Raw genomic sequence first — 19,348 nt, 5'->3', positions numbered from 1 at the left:
CTTGCCCGGAAAGTTGTGACAGGGCCTAAACACGGTTGCGGGTAAAAAAATATGCGTGCGCACCTCCGGGCGACTACTTTTGAGATACATGCTAGGTACTGTCATGTGTGGATCATCCACGGGGACCTCCGGGTAGTCAAAATTGTTCTTTGCAAGTCGCACGCAAGGCTGGTGTGACACGGCCTATACATTCAGTGTGTCATCATTGGGACAGCTTACAATGAATGGGACAGTCATTCTTACAATGTAGTGATGTGATACAAATTGACATTTGCAACTTATCTCAACGATAAGTACCACATCATCACTCCTTATGTGATATGTCCTTGTAAAGAGAGAAACCCTATGCATACCCTACAGCAGTAAAAGACTCTATAGTGTTATCTGTGTACTGGTCATCATACTTGCAGATAATTGAAGCTCACAGGAACATTTGCACATTCACATAGTGAACACAAGATTTATCCTTACAGTGTATTGTGAACTGTTAAAGTGCCTTGCAACATCTCTGAAGATATTGTACTCACAATATCAGTTTGACATATGAAAACATTGTTGGTGAGGTTTGGGGAGACTGATTCATGGGTGGTCTGCTGTATACTTGAGAATTCTTTACATATTCCAGTATCCTTTTTGAAGATAGTCCTTTGCATTAAGATCATAACAACCCGGTAGCATAGGGAGAAAGGGTTGGCCCAATCAAATCGATCTTCACGGACCACCCACAGTAGTACATTCGAAAGCCATGACTAGCGTAGGCAAGCTAGAAAAGAATTGCCCATCAGCAAATATGTGCATCAAAGCGTGCACTCATTGGTATCATTCGAATCCAGTCAAGATTGTTTGGCTGTGTGTGTACTTTCACAGAGATCAGTGATTAAACTGTATATAATTCATTATGAAGATTACCAAATATACCGGAGACGGGCCAGACTTTCCACTGCTTCGTATCCCCATGCTTCCGGGTTTTTAACATGAAGCCAAAAAAGGTCATTTTCTACATTCTCTCTCAAGACACCATGATGTGACAGTAGTCCGTGGTATTTAGTAGTCCTGGGGGTTAGGAGAGAAAGCTGGACATCAAGCTGGCCCTGGACTGGATGGGGTAGAGTCCATGGAGAGGAGCTGTAGGGTCTCTGAGATGCGTGGCACTGTGTCTATCTTGCTGTGTATGCCCACAGTGAATGCCTGCTGAAGAATGCCGGCTGCTTGCTCTACAGGCAAAACAGATAACAGCATGTACAACTCACCTTTAATATCATGTCTTGAAGTTAGAGATTCAGTTTCATGTGAATGGTATACCATTCAGTTACACACACTAAAGCCTTCGTGGCAGGGTGTTCAGTGATTTCCTTTCCATTACTGGGCACAAGGGGAAGCTCATAAAATATTTACATACTTACAAAGAGATTAAGAGCATGCATGGATAACTCCTCAATCAAAGATTTATCAAACACATCACCGGCTTGGTCATCACCCCTAACAGTTTACTTTGATCACCACTACTGTCAGAAGCATGAATCTGATAACCCTCATGGAAATAGAAAGAAAATGGATAGAAAAATGCAATCAACTAATACTAAGCATCATTGTTTGCATACATATGTGTGTATATGTGTGGTAATTACTTCTTCTTAATACAGTTGAACCTCTCGTATCCGGACAAGTCGGGACCGGGGCTCATCCGGATAAGGGATTTGGCCGGATACGGGAGACTAAATGCTTTATACATGTACATATACATACACATGTACTGATGTAGCCCATTGTAGTACCACATGTAGTAATGTGTATACTGCAGCCTTTTCATTGTTACATTTGGGGATGTTTGGGGATGTTAAAATGTCTGAAGGTAAGCAATTTGGAAGGAAATTTGATGTAATGTATATTAATCATGTTGGAAGTAATATGTAATTCATGTGTGTTTGTGTAGGAGTTCTCAAGGAGTTGGGAATCCCCCTTTTCTCCCGTAATTATTAAAAAAAAAAAAAAATCACGGCGAGATTGCGTCCGTATAATAGAGAGATCCGGATAAAGGGAGGCCGGATAAGAGAGGTTCAGCTGTACTGCATCATGAGGTTTATTTTAGTTGAAGTTCTATCAGTCAATTGTTCCAATAGATTAGCTATCAGTGATTTTTTTTTCCTGAGGCTGAGGTATTAGTCTCCACTAGATTAAGTATTCACAATGGAAGCACTAGAGGATAATGTCTTTTGTCACATTTTTATGACCATTAGCAAATGATGTAAATGAAGGGAATTTACCTTGGCACAGTACAGTGAACTCTGGGAGGTATTTCAGGGCACTATTGACCACAGACCCATCAGTGGAGGACAGGGCATCCAGATAGGATGGTAGTAACTTGGCTCCAGAGCTGGAGGTAGACACAAAACATTAGAATATTGATGTCATGCACTTCATCACTAATAATATCCTCACATTGTGGACAAATTAGGTAGACATTGAAAAAAAAAAGAAGAAACACATACATAAAAAAAAACACCTGATACAAACCTAAGAAAAACAACATTAAGCTCATTACAACGAACCACAAAGGTTATTTTTTGCTCAATCATTATTTGTAGAGAATCAGTACTCACTGAAGACCATTACTCCAGCAGTTAATGATTTACTGCCTATACATAACATCTTCATACTATACAAATATGGGCGGTTGTTGCTGTTGCTGTTGTTGTTGTTGTTGTTGTTGTTGTTGTTGTTGTTCTTGTTGTTGTTGTTGTTGTTGTTGTTGTTGTTGGCAATGTTGATACCATTACACAACCCATGGGATCTCAACTCTATGCTATGACCCAAGGATCATAGCATGGAGATGAATGCCCAAAATGAAAGTAGTCTATATCTGATTTACATACAAACATAAACAACCTAAACAAATTGACATCAAGAATTCTACTAAAAGGCCAAGGAAGTCTATTAACCCGTTCCTTCCGCAATTCTCTGAGTGCCTTTAATGCCCCCAAACGAGATTCTTTTCGCCCGTCAACAGAGAGGCACACAGGTTGGTAATCCAGCTGAGTGAAGGCAGTCAAGGGGTTCATTGTGTCCCCCTTTCTACTACATGTCAACTACATGTGCCCGTGAACAATGGAAATATCGATCGGGTGCGAGGTATGAATAGAGCGTGCGCTGATGAGCTCTCAGAATCTTTTGTTCTACAAAAAAACCAGGTACCTGAATGAGGTGACTGGGGTCAGCGAACCAGCATTTCTAACTGATCTCAGCCTTGATCATTATGTACATGTTCATACGAGTTTACAGCAGAACAAGCAAAAAAACTAAATCAGGAAAAGGTACATAATACTGTAAAACCCCTTTTTTTCTTAAACAGCAGGAGAACAAATCCTGATAGAATAAACTCTGATCTTTTTATCAAACCCACTTTTCTGAGCATTTTAACACAAAGAAACATGAATTTAGGCCACTGAAGCAGGCACCCTTGTCTTCATTTTGGGAACCTGGTAAACCACGTTCCCGTATATCAGTTGCTCCCACGGGAACCTGGTAAACCAGGTTCCCGTAAGGAACAGGTTAAGAAAAGGATCCACAGGGGCAATACAACAGAAATAAAGACCACTCACCTTGGATCAAACCTCAGATAGCGAATGGAGAGGCTGAAGGCAAGGCTGCGACAATCAAAGTTTGGTGACATCAGCAGGCTGGCAAACTCTGTCTGTAAGGTAGAGTGGAAAATGGAGGTGTCCATGATTTGGTTCACACAACATTACTAACCTTAAAGATTAGCTCAAAGTTTTAAACATCGATGACTAGATCATATTTTAGCCCTATGTAGACGCACTCGAAATTTAGCAATCCTATAGATTAGTCAATGATTAGAACCACAAGATTTCTCAGGGTTTACGCTGTATCCACGAGTGGTGGGAGTTCCAACTTGTAGTTTAGTGCTGTGAGAACACTATAATCATTGAACTCGAAAGTTAGCATGAGCTCTCCATGAATCCTATTCCCTCTTAGCTTTCAAGTCAACCTCCAGTGCATATTGTACACAACTGTATCGTCGCACATCATCAGGTTTATTGCCAGCCCTCTGTGTATGTATTTCTTCCAGTTCTGTGGTTTAATTCTCAAGTGGGGCTCTCCTGAAGAGTTAAATCTAGGAGATATGGTGTCATGTGGATGGGCGTCGTAGTTTCAGACTGCATGCTAATCTAGTTTAAAACTACACAATGAGTTTAAAACTTCAAAGACCACAAACGTCATGTGGACCTAACTATTGTCACTAGAGGCAAAGTGATGCCACACTAACTCAAATCACATATCAGAGCCACATACAATATTTTGCATCCTAGCTGTGACATCATCTCAGGCCATCTCTCTTGTTATGTGCCTTGTCTCATCTATACGTAACGCTAGACCTGACAACTGATATCAAACACCAAATACCAGGGGCAAATGTTGGATAGGAATTTTTTAAGCATCTCCTCCTGACTCTCTTGCTGGTGTTCACTACAAAAGATGAGGACAGGGTCTACCACACCATGCAAGATGCCAATTTTGGAGAAAAGTTTCATGAGCTCAGAATTCACTCCATCAGCATTGTGGTTGGCCTTCAGAAGGGGTGTCAGAGTGAGTTTCATCATAGCATGCTAATCATTCATGATACTATCATCACAATTTGCTTTGATTTCGTATCATTGTCTAGGTTTCAAAGTAATCAATGTTCCCTCATTATCAGTTACTGCCACTTTTAAAATAGGTATATATGAAAAAGTAACATCAAACAATATTGGAATGCTGGTACAATAACAGAGACATAATGCCAAAGCCAGTGCAGTTAAATAATCATGTAACATGACATTCCACACCCACATAAAGTGACCACTATATCATCACTGTTACAGTCATCCCCGCAAAAGAGAAATAATTTGGGGCAACCCCTTTCCCCCAACCCCCCCCCCCCCCCAAAAAAAAAAAAGGAGAAGCTAACAAACACAAAAACCACCAATGGCTGACTTATGGACAATTGAAATTTTGTAAATACTGCAGTAAGGTATCAGTACAGTGGGGAATTTTCTTCAGCTCTAACTTGGTACAGTATTCACCTTGCAACAAGTCCACATATGTGGATTGCACTTACAGCAAAGTTATGAAGCAGCTCATGTTTGCGGTGTGTGGCAGTCTCCAACTCACTCAGGGCATCATGAACATCTTGAAAATTGAAATGGGAGTGAGAGTAAAACATTGTGACGTTAGTGAGTCTTTGATAATACAGGGACATTGTCAGGTTTCCATTCCTGGAAACGAACAAACATATCCTACGAAATGCAAGAATGTGTATTCATTGAAATTCACATATCTGATACTGTGTAGTTGTTTATCACAGGTTCAGTTGTAAGGTAAATACAACTTGAAAGAACATTCGATAGATGTTGTGAATGTGTTCTTTTGGTTAAAAACGAGCGATTTTGACAAACAAAACGACACAAATTAATGTTAACCTATGCATTCCTGGAAGTGATTATGGTATTTCAATGTCAGCTTTCCAAGACTATGTCAGGAACAGTGATAACACATAATCAAAATGTGATATGGCATCTTTATGAATGGTTACAAAGCCATGAGTGCCAACCACAGACTTTCCTTCCACAAAGTATAAAAGAGTATGACTGGGAATGCATTCAATGTAACTTCCCTCTGATGTCTATTAGCACATGCAGGAACAGGGTGACTGCCTTCCATGTGTTACACAGGATGGCAGTCAACCCTGTATCCTCTGTTGATATTACATGCGCTCTCAACTGATAGCATTTTACAAAATCAATACCGGTGTTGCAACAGTGGTGATATTTACAATGTAACATCTTACATAAAATGTACAGAATTTCAAGAAAATAATGTGCAGGGAATAATTTTCCTGGTATTGCATTGCAATTAGTTTTGCATTTTTCATACCACTGCAACACAAACTAACTTTTAGATAGCAGTTTTCTTCCATATGTACAGGATGTAGACGTACAGGATACCATTTATCAGCCGAAGTTGCTAATCAAATCTGGGTTGGAAAATTATTCCCTGATGGATGCATCCTGTTAAAGTGCACATTTTTGCACGAGCAGTTTTTCGCACTGTGTCCTGTTTTGCTTGTTTTTTTAAATTCTGCAGAATCAAAACATGAAGTAGTGTTATATATAACATGTAAAACAATTCTTGTGTTTTATTTTTTGCACTAGTTTCAGGTCATGTGGAATGCACAAAACTTTCTTTACCGTGAAAATGTTCACTTTTACAGTAGTTGATTGAAACCTTTCTCTCTCTTTGTTTGAACATAGAACTCGACACTACGAGCACTGAACTCACCATCCATGTTGGTACGGCTGAGTAATCTACTAGAGAGCTTCTTGATGTACTCTGTGGTCCATACACTCTCATCCCCATCTCCTTTACTCCCTGGGGTGGGGGAGTATGTCTCCTCTCGGGTCCCCACCCCAGGGATTCCCTCCACAAAGGGAAGCTGCTCAGAGGGGGATGGGTCATCTACCGGTGCCACGCTGCCTTCTGACTGGTCCTTTGGTGCACTGGTCAGGGTTATACTGGCCAGTAAGGACTTGAGTTGTGTTTGGGTTGGATGGTTTTGAGCCATGGTGCTAGAACACACACAAGAGATAGACACAGTGTGCTTTATATACCCCACATGCTTTTTGTAAGATTTTTACTACACCACAATTTTCCCACACACTTGGTATATTTAAGAACAATTCAATTGCTGGAGTAATCAATGTTGTGATAACCTGTTGCCAAGTTTCTTGAGTAATTGAATTGAGTACCCTGTACTGCTTATGTGACCAGTAGGCTCCTCAAACTGATTATTTGAAAGCTGTCACTACTGTGAAAACTCAGAGACAAGTTACAGCTCAGATCACTCTCTAACAGCATGGTTGTTGGCCTTCAGAAGGGGTGTCAGAGTGAGGGATCATCATTGCATCTCATCTATAAAAGCCTCTCGATCACTCAGAAAATTCCACTGCTTTGTGCATGCTTGTCTTCCTCTTGATATAACACATGGAGAATGTCTTGGGATGACACCAATTGCTTCTGATACTCACAACATATCCCATGATTACATATATCACTGTTAGCAGTATATCCAACACTACCTTGTTCTCTTCGAGCTGGGCTTTCACTATGGTCCTTCATCAAATGCGCTGAACCTTTACTCTGATAATCGACACACATACAAGGCACACTTCTGTGATTCCCTATTGAATGTTATGTTTACCAAGGAGGTGTCAAAAAGGAGGAAACACTATCTGATGATTGATACATACTGGAGCACTGCACTGTGCTTCTGGAGGACAGGTCTTGCCTTGGAGGGACTGTGGCTGTGGTACTGATGGAGCAGACTGATGAACTGCAGCACTAGCATCTCTACATGCCTATTGGCACTACCATACCGCTGAGTGAGGTAGAACACAAAACAAAGATAAATGAACACATAAAAGTCAAATTTTGCAATTTATCCCTTTTCAATGGATGTACAAAGCACTACATAATACATGAACTTGAAAAAACAACAACAAATGCACACATAAAAACACCCCAGTTTTATCAGCTCTTTTCAGTAATCAAGTACTTAGCAAATGCTGTAACTACAGCATGAAGCTGCTAATTTCTTGGAGTAATAATAACAGCCATTATTACTCACACATGTGATGGAGCATGGTAATGTCAATCCACATTGCAGCTGATCAGGGGCAAGATGACAGACCACAATACTAGGTGTGCAATGAGAAGGATTTTCTACATCTATTTTTATTTTTAACTGTATATCACAAACTTTTTACCTCATGCCAACAATTTCAAATCTCATTAGGAAAATTATCAACAGAGGAAAGTTATCAACAGCAAGAAATGAAGGTCCCTCCAAGCAGCTTTCTGGTGTCTTTTGTTTTGATTTGTTTTGTTTTTTAAACCTAGAATGGTGAATATTTCTCATATCAGATCAGGCATACCTGTCACTCAGCACTACAGAAAAAAAGGATAATAATATCAAGAAAACTGCATGGTACCTGGAAGACACCAAAGAATTCCTCCATGATTCCATTGACAGTCTTTGCATCCTCCTTGAAGACTGCTGGCTGAAGAACCTCCAAGAGGCAAACTGTGTGGTAGAAGAATCCAAGGTGGCCAACGCTTCGAAACTCTCTAAAGTTGACCTGTGTGCGGCCTCGCATCAGGACACCCAGGAGGTGTAGTTGCCTGTGACAGTGAGAATTTACCACGAGACAATCATAGATAAACATTTGTACTACCATCTGTACATCATGCTTTAATAGCAATACCTCAGACACATTCTCTAGAATGAAAAACATTTATCCACATAAAACAATCAGTCTGGGACTAAGGAAAATTCTTCACTAACTTTCAATACTACAAAGGACTGTCTTCTGCTCTGTTATAAAATTGGAACATCACCCTGAAATCACCCAAACTAATCTAATTCTTTTGATTGGCAAGGTTTTTGTTTATATGAATATACAATTGTAGTTACAACTCCGGTAAATCACACAAATTTCTGCTACCCCCTCCCTTCCCAATAAAAACAAACAGACAAACAAACAAACAAACAAATAAATAAAACAAAATGCTAACACGCGACTGGCTACAATCAATCTAATACTGTAAAAGTGGATATTTTTGAGGTGTGGAAATCTTCCCGCATTTCGCGCAACCAGAAGCTAGCGCAAAAATATAAGCATACAAATATTTTTGCATGCCATATGTTCCAGTAGTTAATGTCCTGATTCCGCGGGATTAAAAACACAAAAAAATTCATCTTACCTGGCCGAGCATGAAAAATTACTTGCGCGAAAATATCCAGTTTTACAGTAGCAAGGCAGTGTCAATTACTGGAATTTATAACTGTTGGTATATCCTTCATGAAAAAAGGTCATGATAGTGGAAGAGACATTGACAATTCTCACCTGCACATAACAAGAGGATGCATGGAGGCTAGCTTGCGGCAGACAACATTGGCATCTTCCACTTTCTGACGGGTGTGTGCATCTTTGTTTCTCTCCGAAAACACAGTGAAGAGCCTGAATACAAGGAAATGCATGAGGTGCAACAACCCTTCTACGCATGGATCATCTCTGAAAAATCTATGTACTCTTGGTGATTTAACGGTGAATATCCAGTTGGATGTGTACCTATGTGTTTCTTTGCGAGTCAAAATCCACTTAATTACTAAGTAACTTAACAACATAAACAAACACAATTCTGTCAATAAATACAATTTGACTTTAGACATAGAACTGTGAGCTGATTTTTTATGGCATGACTATATACTTCACACCTATACTGTGAATAACAAAAATTTAAAAAAAATGAAAAAGCAATAAACAAAATAACAGTTTCTTTTACCTCTTTTTTTACTTTTTTTACCATTTCAAGACCTATATGTCACCACCCGACAGCCAGTTCATGACAGGCAACAGGCAGTCTTTTCACCAATTATTGGTACATGGCAATGTTACAGACAGTAGCTTGGTCGGGAAGGGAGGATGTCTTTGACTGAATCATCAGAATTACTCTTTCAAGGAATGAAATAAACATACAAATAAAGCCAAATACTAGGTAGAATATTTGATGTTTTCATATCAGGATATCTGGATAAAAATTGGGACCCTATAACCATCACCAGTTTCACTCACCAGACTGAGACAGACATTAGTCTGATATTTGGCACATCCTACTGTACGCTGAATGACATCTGCAAATCAAGTTTAATTGATATCTTGAGCATGAGTGGACCAGGGTTACACCTATTGCCTATCCTATCCCATTCTATAGGGTGTGGCCAGAAAACTATACGTGAATCTTCACCTGTGAATGAGTGAGTCGATGAAACTGGCAGCTCCTACTGTGTGGCACTGTTGATCCAAAGCTGACAGGTCCTCCAAGAAAAATTCTAGAGCTTTGGGCAGCTGAATGTAGACTTCCATCAGAAGTGACTGGTACATCAGTGACAAGGGACTGCATAATCAAGACAATGATAGATTACACCTAGCTCTAAAAATATGCCACTGCACTGACAACTTTTTGTGAGATATCATTCCAAAGGCACATTTCTTTGGGAATACAGGCATTAAATAAAAAAAGGGGTGCAATATACAGATCTTACACCTGGGAGTCAAAAATGCAGGTATAAAATGAAACATATGGGAGTTGCTTTTGTTGGTACTTTTACAAACATGAACCATACTCTTTGCCATACCACTATGCCAGTGCATAAAAGCTGGGTTTGTTTCATAAAACATGTCATTACATGCTTACATAGGAACTGTAAGGCATGTACTGTCAGCATTACACTGGCAACATTGATAAATATGCAACAAAAAAATGCTCGAATTTTGGAGCCCCTATGAATTATCAATGGCAAAGCCAAATACTCAACGTCATTCTGCAACAACGATAGAACAGCAAGTAAATATATCAAGGATGCTGCATCCTTTGCAGTACTCAAACCATGACTAACCTCTTCTCCTCTATCTTGGTCTTGAGATGGTCCACCAGGCAGGCAATCACAATCTTGTTACCTTGGCAACAGTTGATGAGCAGAGGCAGCCTAGCATTCACAGATGAACCTAAACACTCTGATGACAGCGAATTGTTTGCCATGCTGAGGTGGCTTTCCGTGATGATGAAGTCAGAGAGAGTGCAGAGTTGTCTAGCATCCAGCATCAAGATGTTTTCATCAGCATGCCTCTGCATGGAAAGGAGAACCATTATTTCAAATATGCTTGACCCTACTCATAACGCACACATGTAGAAGGAGAGCCCTCATTCTGGCGAATTGCTTAGCATGTCTCTACACAAGGAAATATAAAATGCATGCTTGTGCATCATTTCCATCAGTACTTTTTTTCCCCCATTTAACATAATCAAAGGAAATTATTATTACTCTGTATAAAACTTAAACCAAAAATTTCACAATTGGCACATTATTTGTACAGACTATATTGTAAATTCTCAAGAGTATGTGCTCAGAGATCCATGTGTTGCTCAGACTCAAAACATTTATCAAATGTTGTGCTGTGCTCTGCAGTGCTGTGCCATGCTTTGTAACATTGTGCCAAGGTGACAAACTTCAGAGAGCAGTCAGTATCCACTGATAGAGTGTGTCTTTCAAGCTACCCCTTTGGTGGAGTTTGTCATGTCCAGCTTTGTTCAAAATTATTAGTCATTCCTGAGACTAGCAGAAGTTAGCAGGGTTTGCAGTCCTTTAGTTACTTCTTCTGAACAGCTCTCATGTACCAAAGTGTGAAAGAATCTGTATTTATTGTTCACCAGTTCAGATTAGAGACTGATTCCATTGTGTGTTTGAGTGCTTGCTAGTGAGAACTTCAGAAAACATGCATGTAAGAAGCACTTCTTGAAGTTCCCAAATGTTTTGAAAGTTGATTCTCTCTTTATTGCTTCTACTGCAACAGCTGAGTCACAGCTCACAAAATATCGCATGAAAACAGTAAATAAATTGATAACTGGACAAATGAGTGTTGTCATGTTTAACAGTATGAATACAGGCAAAAACTTGCAATCATTACTTTTGGATGATGAAACAGAGACTGAATGAACCCAATGTTTCCTTGTACGTCAAGCTCAGATCACTCTCTAACAGCATGGTTATTGGCCTTCAGAAGGGGTGTCAGAGTGAGGGATCATCATTGCAGAGGGCTAGCTTACTTTTTTTTTTTTTTCCAGGAGAGAGTATCTTGCATAAACCATTATCAAAAGCCTCTATTACCACGGATGCATGTCAGTCCCTTGTTCAGCTCTTTAGTATGTCCATGGGTGAAAAGATTGGGGGATATTCTCAACACGTATCAGGGCAGTTACCCCACAAGGGCAATTACCTGGTTAGTGATAAGGTTAGAGTAAAGATTATGGTTAGGGTTAGGTTTAGGGTTAGAGTTTGGGTTAGGGTTAGGATTAGGTTCAGGATTAGGATAAGGGTTAGGGGAAAGGGAATGGTCAAGAGTAATTGCCATGGGGATAATTGCCCCACACCCTCTCAACAAACTACTCAAAAAAATATGCATTGACCAAGAATACTGACAAACTGATATAATTTGTAAATCTTTTTGACTAAAATCTTTGGCGGTTCTTCCATGTTCTGAAAGAAGTAAACATGAATTAAATGTAAGCTGGTAAGAAATCAAACACTAAATATGTGATGTACCTTTGGTGCCTTTGTATCTCTGCCCTGCCATATCTTAGGAATGTGCACACAGGCCCAGAGGAAATCTAGCACTGAGGTCACATCAAACCTGTGAAGGACAGAAAACAAACAACAGAGGAAAAATACACCATAACAGTCGCTATCAACTGATGTATAAAAATGACCTAGATCACCATTCAGCTTGGAGCCAAAATGCTGTAAGGTAAAATAATCCAAAATTTATTCACAACAATATATGAAAAAGAAGGCTAAATATCTATTACACACCTACCACATCACACCACAACATGCAGGAATACTAGCAGCGTAAAGAGGCTAGACAGGTATTTCACCTGCTTTTCTTGTCCCTCGTCTGTTGCAGAGGGACCCGTCTATCTATGTCATTATACAATATCTGGGTTAAGCACATTTTCCCTCTACTGGAATACTACATGTTTTCTTCCTACACAGAAAGGTCAAATAAATGTCCTACATCTGGAAGATGCAGTTCAATTCTTGCATAAAGCATTACGGAAGACAAGTTAAGTACTTTGCCGAAATTACAGATAACACCCAGTGAGATACCAACTGCTTAATACTGAGTATCCTACAAGGGTAGGAACAGTGAGATACCAACTACTGTAAAACGAGGAATGTTTGCGTGCGTTTTAATTTTGCAAATTTTGCGAGAGCCAAGATTCGTGAAATTAAAATGCACACAAAGTGCACACTATATGCATTGAATGCCAGTGGTAATTTGCGAAAATTTCATGCCGCAAATACATCATGTGTACAGTACTGGACGTTGTCTATCTTACATGAAGAATAATACTCTGCAACCTCATACATTGTGATACTATTGACACGAGGATTGACATGAGGAGAAAGAAAATGAAGTACTGAGCTCAACTCACACATCCACTGCTCTGTCCCTTCCCAAGAGAGTATCAATGCAGCGATGTAAGGTGGACCAGCTGGTTTGGTGGGTGAGGAGAGCTAGAAGGTAGCCACTACCACCAACTCCAGCTGACGCCTCTCCACTTCTACCTTCACTGCTGTCTACCGCTGGATTGACCCTGGGCTTGAACATGACCTCTTCCTTGAGATTCGGGCATGACCGGATGACTTCGGGGTCAATGCGGGCCAACCAGTCCATGAGCAGTCCACAAGTTGACGCTTGGGTCTTTGATGCACTGTTTAAATGCAAAACAGTTTATATTTACAACAAGAAATCACAGCATTTACAAGTATTGACGAGTTACGTGCTTTAAGACAACATCAATTCTGCTTAAATTATGGAAGCTGCATGCTTTAGATCTATGAAGCAACTTTGAGGGATTTCACACAAAAATTAGCTGTTTCTCATGATGAAAACTTCTCCAGAAAATTGTTACCTGAAATCCTTGACAGTTATAATGTAACATGTACAAGTTGTACAGAACATGAGCTTCAGGCTTGGATGCTTGATGATAATATTTCAGTTTTGTGACAGGAAATGAGAGTATATCAAGAGTATTACCAAAGATCACAATAAAACCTAACATAATTGCACAAAAAAAACTGTGAATTAATATGACCTCCAAATACTTTTTTACACAAAAGCCTTCAATCTTTGACAAAATATACAAATCATTTAAAACAATAACCCATTAAATTTAGGTGTAAATAGTCCCCTCCTTTGTCTAAGATTGAGAAAAGTAGCCTCTACAATAATCATTGCTACAGTAAACCCTTATACAGTCCAACTGTGTGTAACATTACAGACAGAATGCAAATGTCATTATTTAGTCATGATGTCATCACTTACTTATGACTAGCGTAATACAATATAGGAGTGTGATATCAGTCTGCCGACCTACATTATGCAGGTAGAGAAAGACTGAATTCATTAGTTATAACAAGACAGTGAAAGTGTAAAGCCCACTGCACACCACACAATCCAACTTGTCACATGACTATGGAAGCAAGCTGGGTCATATGACAAGTCGTGTGACTCGACACTGCACACTATGCATCAGATCGCATAGTTAGGCTTACAACTGTACTGTTGTCAGTACATATACCGTGGTGTGATTCTCTGAAAGTCCATGACTGGTAGTGAAAATCTGCCATGTCAAATCTTTATGACATGCATTGCAACCTTATTGCTCAACTGGAAACTGGCAAGGCTGGTGATGTCACACTTCTGGTCACTAGGTCGTACATTCAGGAAATCGTGACAAAGTTGAGTAGTGTACAGCAGGCTTGAGCTCTGAGGTTAGGAAGGCAGGTAATAGGTAGGTAGGCAGGTAGCATTTCAAGTAAGTAGGGTTTGCTGAAAGTAGGGTTCAAGGGTCACCTCAGCAGAAGGAGGGAATCATACCAACACATGTCCTAACTGAGGGTTGACTGCTCACCTCCATTGGTCATCTGCCTGTCCCACTTCCTGATTCATCAGCTGAGCCAACATGTGTGCTTTGGCCATGGAGTCTTCCGTCTGAACATTTGCCATCTTACCAAGACAATCTTCAAGAATGATCTCCAGCCTGTCGTGAGGGGTGGGTGCTTTTAGCAGCTCTGTGCAAGCTGGTAAATACAAACCAGAGATTCTTATCTTAAAATACAAATCTTTTCCTTGTCTATATTTGTCTCACATTCAACATAATCTGCACCCTGTCAATGTCTAGTAACAGTTTAGTTTAATATTCAGAGATTCATAGGAGTTTATGCAAGGGACAAGGTAACATCTCATTTTGGCTTTTTAAAAATATTTTTGTTGGCCTGTTTTTGGTTGTAGTTGATATTTTGAAATCAAACTTGTAACAGTGTATCCACTCATTCACTTTAGCCATGGGCCTTCACAACTACAACTGCTTCACCACATTGACTATTGATGCCTTTCAAAGTTGTCCAGATGATTTTAACAGCAAAGATATCATCTACACTTTGCACTGATCCTTCACTTATTCATACACACAAACAATGCGTTTGCTGGAGAAATAAAACATTGACTACGTTTTCCTTGTTAGCATTGTATGCTGAATGAATAATAAAATAAGCACAATAATAACCATCACAAACAAAAGAAAGGTTCAATATAAAATAATATACTCATCTTCTAACAATTGTAGAGCTGAATATGCTATGGAAACAAAATCAGTAGCTTTTGACACAAAAAAGTGCATTAAATGCAAAATCATGGTAATCCAATAGACTTAACAAACCAAACATGTAATTTGTAAAATCACATAAAAGATGTAAATGTTACTGACATGAGTGATAATAATAAGAACCCACTAATGATGATGATTATCATGTTTAGCCCAAGTGATGTGGTGTGCTAAAAAGAAGCTGTGCACTGTCATTTGTTTTCTGTCTGTTTGTCTCACAAACTACAGGCATGACATTTGCATCCTCTGCATAGACCATTGCATAGCACACAAGGCATTCTCATTTATAAAGCCAACAAACAATACTGTAATTTGCAACAAGAGAAAAGTCACTCACTCTTCTCTACGTCTTCATCAGCCTTCCTCTCCACCTTGGCCTTGCCTCCCACTGTGTCTTGCCAACTTTGTATTCTCATACTGCATGATGCCACAGCAATACCCAACTGGCCAGTAGGGGGCAGCAGACTCTCCAGTTGTTGTAGGACTGCAAGAAGCTCTGCCAATGATGAGGCTCCTTTGCTAGACTTCTCCTGGTGGGGAAAAACCAGGAGACAACATTCCTATAATCACTTAATGGTTAAAACAAATACAGCTTTTCAACATTTTAGTTCTCAAAGAAAATGATTATGACTTCATTCCATAACATATCAGTATAAATGATGGCTTTGAGTTTCTTGTAGTGTGTGTGGACTGCATCTTTGAACTTCTATCACATATCTCATGTAATCACAGATATATTTTATGACAAACTCTACTTTCATTCTTACAATACACAAGGTGCTTGCAAGTGTCTACATGAAAGAGTTATCTTCTCCAATGAGTATGTGCTATATTTGTAAGCATGAAGTATCTGGCAAATATTTTGAACCATCTATCAAGAAGGCAGTCCACTAATTTGCACATGTGGTTGGAACCGATGTCACTTATTTGCTAAAACATTTTAACTTTTAATTTCCATAATTTTCTTAATCTTATTTGATTTTAACAAAAGCTTTTGCTGCTCTGATAGCTTGATTAAGCTCTATTCATAAAAGATAATTGTGACATGGGGAAGACACTTTCTGTGGTCTACAAAGAGCTAGTTTCTTTTTTTCAGATCCCTCAAACAGTTTTGAAAATGAGGTTTGGTGCTTTTGTCACCATTAGTAAAGGTAAACACACAAAATGCAAATTGTATATTTCCTTCTAACACAAACATTTTATGATTTGTGCCCTGTGGGTGGTCATATACCCCTATCAGTGTATCATGGCTTTATATGACTCACCCCAACAGAAGTCATGTGCTTTATCAATGCACATGGGTAGCTGGGATTTGCCTGGAGGCCTTGAAGAAAGCCTGCAGAGCTTTCAGAGCCTAGCATTGATTGTAAGGCACCTAGTACTGTGTGAGATAGACGGCCAGCTTGATGTCCCCTCTGTTCATCCAGCATGGCCTGAGAAGAAGGTATAGAATACAGCATCAAACATAGTAAGGTTCAGGGCTCGGAAACATCTCTGAACACTGTCACTACAGAGTTTTCATGTTCACTTCAAATCTCTTAATCCAAATAATCTTATATTATCCACTCCAACATAAGTGTGGAAATAAAATAACACAAAAAGATTCACAATTTTTCAAGAAGACTTTTATATCCTCATTCACTTCCACATAGGTGGGGGGAAAAAATGACACAAAAAGGTTTCATAGTACCTCAGGAGGATGTCCTCTCTGACTCTCTCTTTCTCTCCCCCTCTCTGTCTGCCCAATACCGACATGGCCACAGTGCAAATCAGCAAAATCTTTCAGGAATGTGCAACATTACGAACACACTGTGAACAAATTTCAGATAAATTGTTCCCAACATTTCTATCCACCCATACATTCATTAGATTAAACTAAAAACCACATATTTCATCAATGCAGTTCTAAATGCAGTGAGTAACATGGTCTGTGTATACACACACACATTAACAAGCATATTTGCATATCAATCACACACTCTCAAAGATGGTCTCAATATCTTTATTTCTTTTATCCTTATTCAGCTTCTTTTCAATTTTTTCATCCTTGTTTTAACTTCTTTCTTGACATGTAAACTCCAGTGTTTGTCGTACTTTCATATCGCATCTAAAATTTTCCCTCTCAATTGTGCTACTTTTATAGGAGACATCTTGTGTTTATAACTGATAACAAAACTACCGCTAATTTATGTCTGTGTTGTACAACATACCATGCTAGGGGTATAATCACTTTATTATCTGAATCATACACACATGATAGGCTGCCAACATTCAAACTGCATAATCACTGAGATTTCAATAAGCAATCGGGGGTGGGGTGGGGTGGGGGGTGGGAGAGGAGGGGGCTACCTGTGTATTACATGCATCTCAATAGGCATAATACCCAAATCATGGAAGCTTTTCAATGTTTTTGTCAGATACGAGAAATTTCATTTTTCAGATGCACTCCTACAGAATTATCAGCTCTGTACAAGTACCAATTTGTAAATGCAGACACACAACAAGGACTTACCTTTTGTAATCGTCTCCAGATGTCCCTCTTCTCCTGACTGCTGGATGGTTCAGGGAGGTCGGCAAGCATCACCAGGGCCTTTCGGCACCACTCTTGGTCCTGGACCTGATCCACCTTGGGTTTCTGGTCCAATTTGGGCTTCTCTTCCTGCCCAGAGGTTGACACTTCCATTGCCTCTTCTCCATCTATTACATCCAGCATAGAAGAATAGAGGTACTTTGAGAAGTGGGTGGCAATGCACCAACAAATGCAAAATATATGTCACTCTTCATACTAGTTTGCTTCCATCTTGAGTGCATGTGCCAAAAGTTACTGCTTTATTCACAGATTTGCTCTGATGAACAAATGCATAGGAACTTTGAAGATACAACTATTCAGGCCTAAGATGTGTAGGAGGGTTCTTGTATGTGCTAGTGAGCTGTGCCAGTGATGTCAATGGTGAAAATTTAGTCATTCAGATCACTCTCTAACAGCATGGTTGTTGGCCTTCAGAAGGGGTGTCAGAGTGAGGGATCATCATTATAGTTCACCATGGTCACTAGATGTCCTCTAGAGGACTACAAAGGACCTTTCCTCCTAAATATTTGACATACAGAGAAATTGACTACAAAACTTGACGAACAAACTATGAGTCATATGCACAAAAAGTAATTGAGGACTATTATGCAAGACAGCATGGGAAAGATACCAAGTCAATCAATATGCAAAGCACATAGGATGCTGTGTCAGATGAATATGGCAAAAGTGGACAATTTCATAGTGTCCAAATTTTCATACATTTTGATTGGCATGAAACTTATGTGAAAATAGAAGAGTGCGAACACATTATATTTTTGCTTATCATACGTGACAATATTTTATCAATTTGATCCCGCGGAATGACATACATGTTAACATTTGTTTTACCTGACTGAGTTTAAAAAAAAATTACCACTATTAGAGTAACTGACAACCATATCATATTACTATTTTGCATGATTTCACTTAAATTTTCATTAATTTTGTAATAGCACTGTAAAACCACATACACATGCACAAAACAAAAACACAAAAAACAATTAAATTTTCAGTGGGTAACTTCCCCTCCACTGTTCTTGAAGTCTAAAGATACCTTTCTCCTCCTTTGTTGTGTGGTCAGAAGGTTGACATTTCAAGAGGGCCAGGAACTGGTTCCCACCCTGGGCCCCTCTCATCTGCTGAACCTCAACCAGTTGGGCCATGTAAGCCTTGTCCACCACAGCCTGGTCCATGGCTGCGGGCAGCTGGACCACGGCTGCATCAAGGTGGGCCAGCAGCTTGCTGTCATTTACAGGTGAGGAATAACAGACATGGATTCCAGATTAGCGAGATCACATGTCTGCAGAATCTTCAACATTGCGAGAATTTCACCCAAACAGATATATTAACCAACACATACAAACATAACAAAGAAACTAGTCTATTTTGGCCATGCCACAAGACACGAGTGCCTTGAGAAAAGAATCATTAAGG

At 39.5% G+C, this 19,348-nt stretch overlaps 1 protein-coding gene across 1 annotated transcript in view; it reads right to left on the bottom strand.

Annotated features, from left to right (window-relative positions):
• Positions 1-1,022: 1,022 nt before the first annotated feature.
• LOC139742797 (integrator complex subunit 1-like) overlaps positions 1,023-19,348 on the bottom strand; it is a 41,428-nt gene continuing 23,102 nt past the window's right edge. The window contains exons 29-45 of the mRNA XM_071653312.1: positions 18,969-19,156; positions 17,858-18,042; positions 16,611-16,778; positions 15,683-15,875; positions 14,593-14,761; positions 13,111-13,389; positions 12,218-12,305; positions 10,514-10,743; positions 9,862-10,011; positions 8,961-9,074; positions 8,046-8,235; positions 7,305-7,432; positions 6,337-6,623; positions 5,117-5,187; positions 3,600-3,691; positions 2,265-2,374; positions 1,023-1,214 (exon numbers count right to left, since the gene is read on the bottom strand). Coding sequence (XP_071509413.1) covers positions 1,081-1,214; positions 2,265-2,374; positions 3,600-3,691; positions 5,117-5,187; positions 6,337-6,623; positions 7,305-7,432; positions 8,046-8,235; positions 8,961-9,074; positions 9,862-10,011; positions 10,514-10,743; positions 12,218-12,305; positions 13,111-13,389; positions 14,593-14,761; positions 15,683-15,875; positions 16,611-16,778; positions 17,858-18,042; positions 18,969-19,156 — 2,776 coding nt within the window. The 3' untranslated portion in view covers positions 1,023-1,080. The remainder of the gene's footprint in view (positions 1,215-2,264; positions 2,375-3,599; positions 3,692-5,116; positions 5,188-6,336; positions 6,624-7,304; positions 7,433-8,045; positions 8,236-8,960; positions 9,075-9,861; positions 10,012-10,513; positions 10,744-12,217; positions 12,306-13,110; positions 13,390-14,592; positions 14,762-15,682; positions 15,876-16,610; positions 16,779-17,857; positions 18,043-18,968; positions 19,157-19,348) is intronic.

This window comes from Diadema antillarum, unplaced genomic scaffold, assembly GCF_040938485.1.
Source record: "Diadema antillarum isolate AM-2024a unplaced genomic scaffold, OU_Dant_1.0 seq00001021_RagTag, whole genome shotgun sequence".
Classification (NCBI taxonomy): Eukaryota; Metazoa; Echinodermata; class Echinoidea; order Diadematoida; family Diadematidae; genus Diadema; species Diadema antillarum.
The sequence above is the reverse complement of the archived record's forward strand: the minus strand, read 5'-3'. Positions and strand labels throughout refer to the sequence as shown.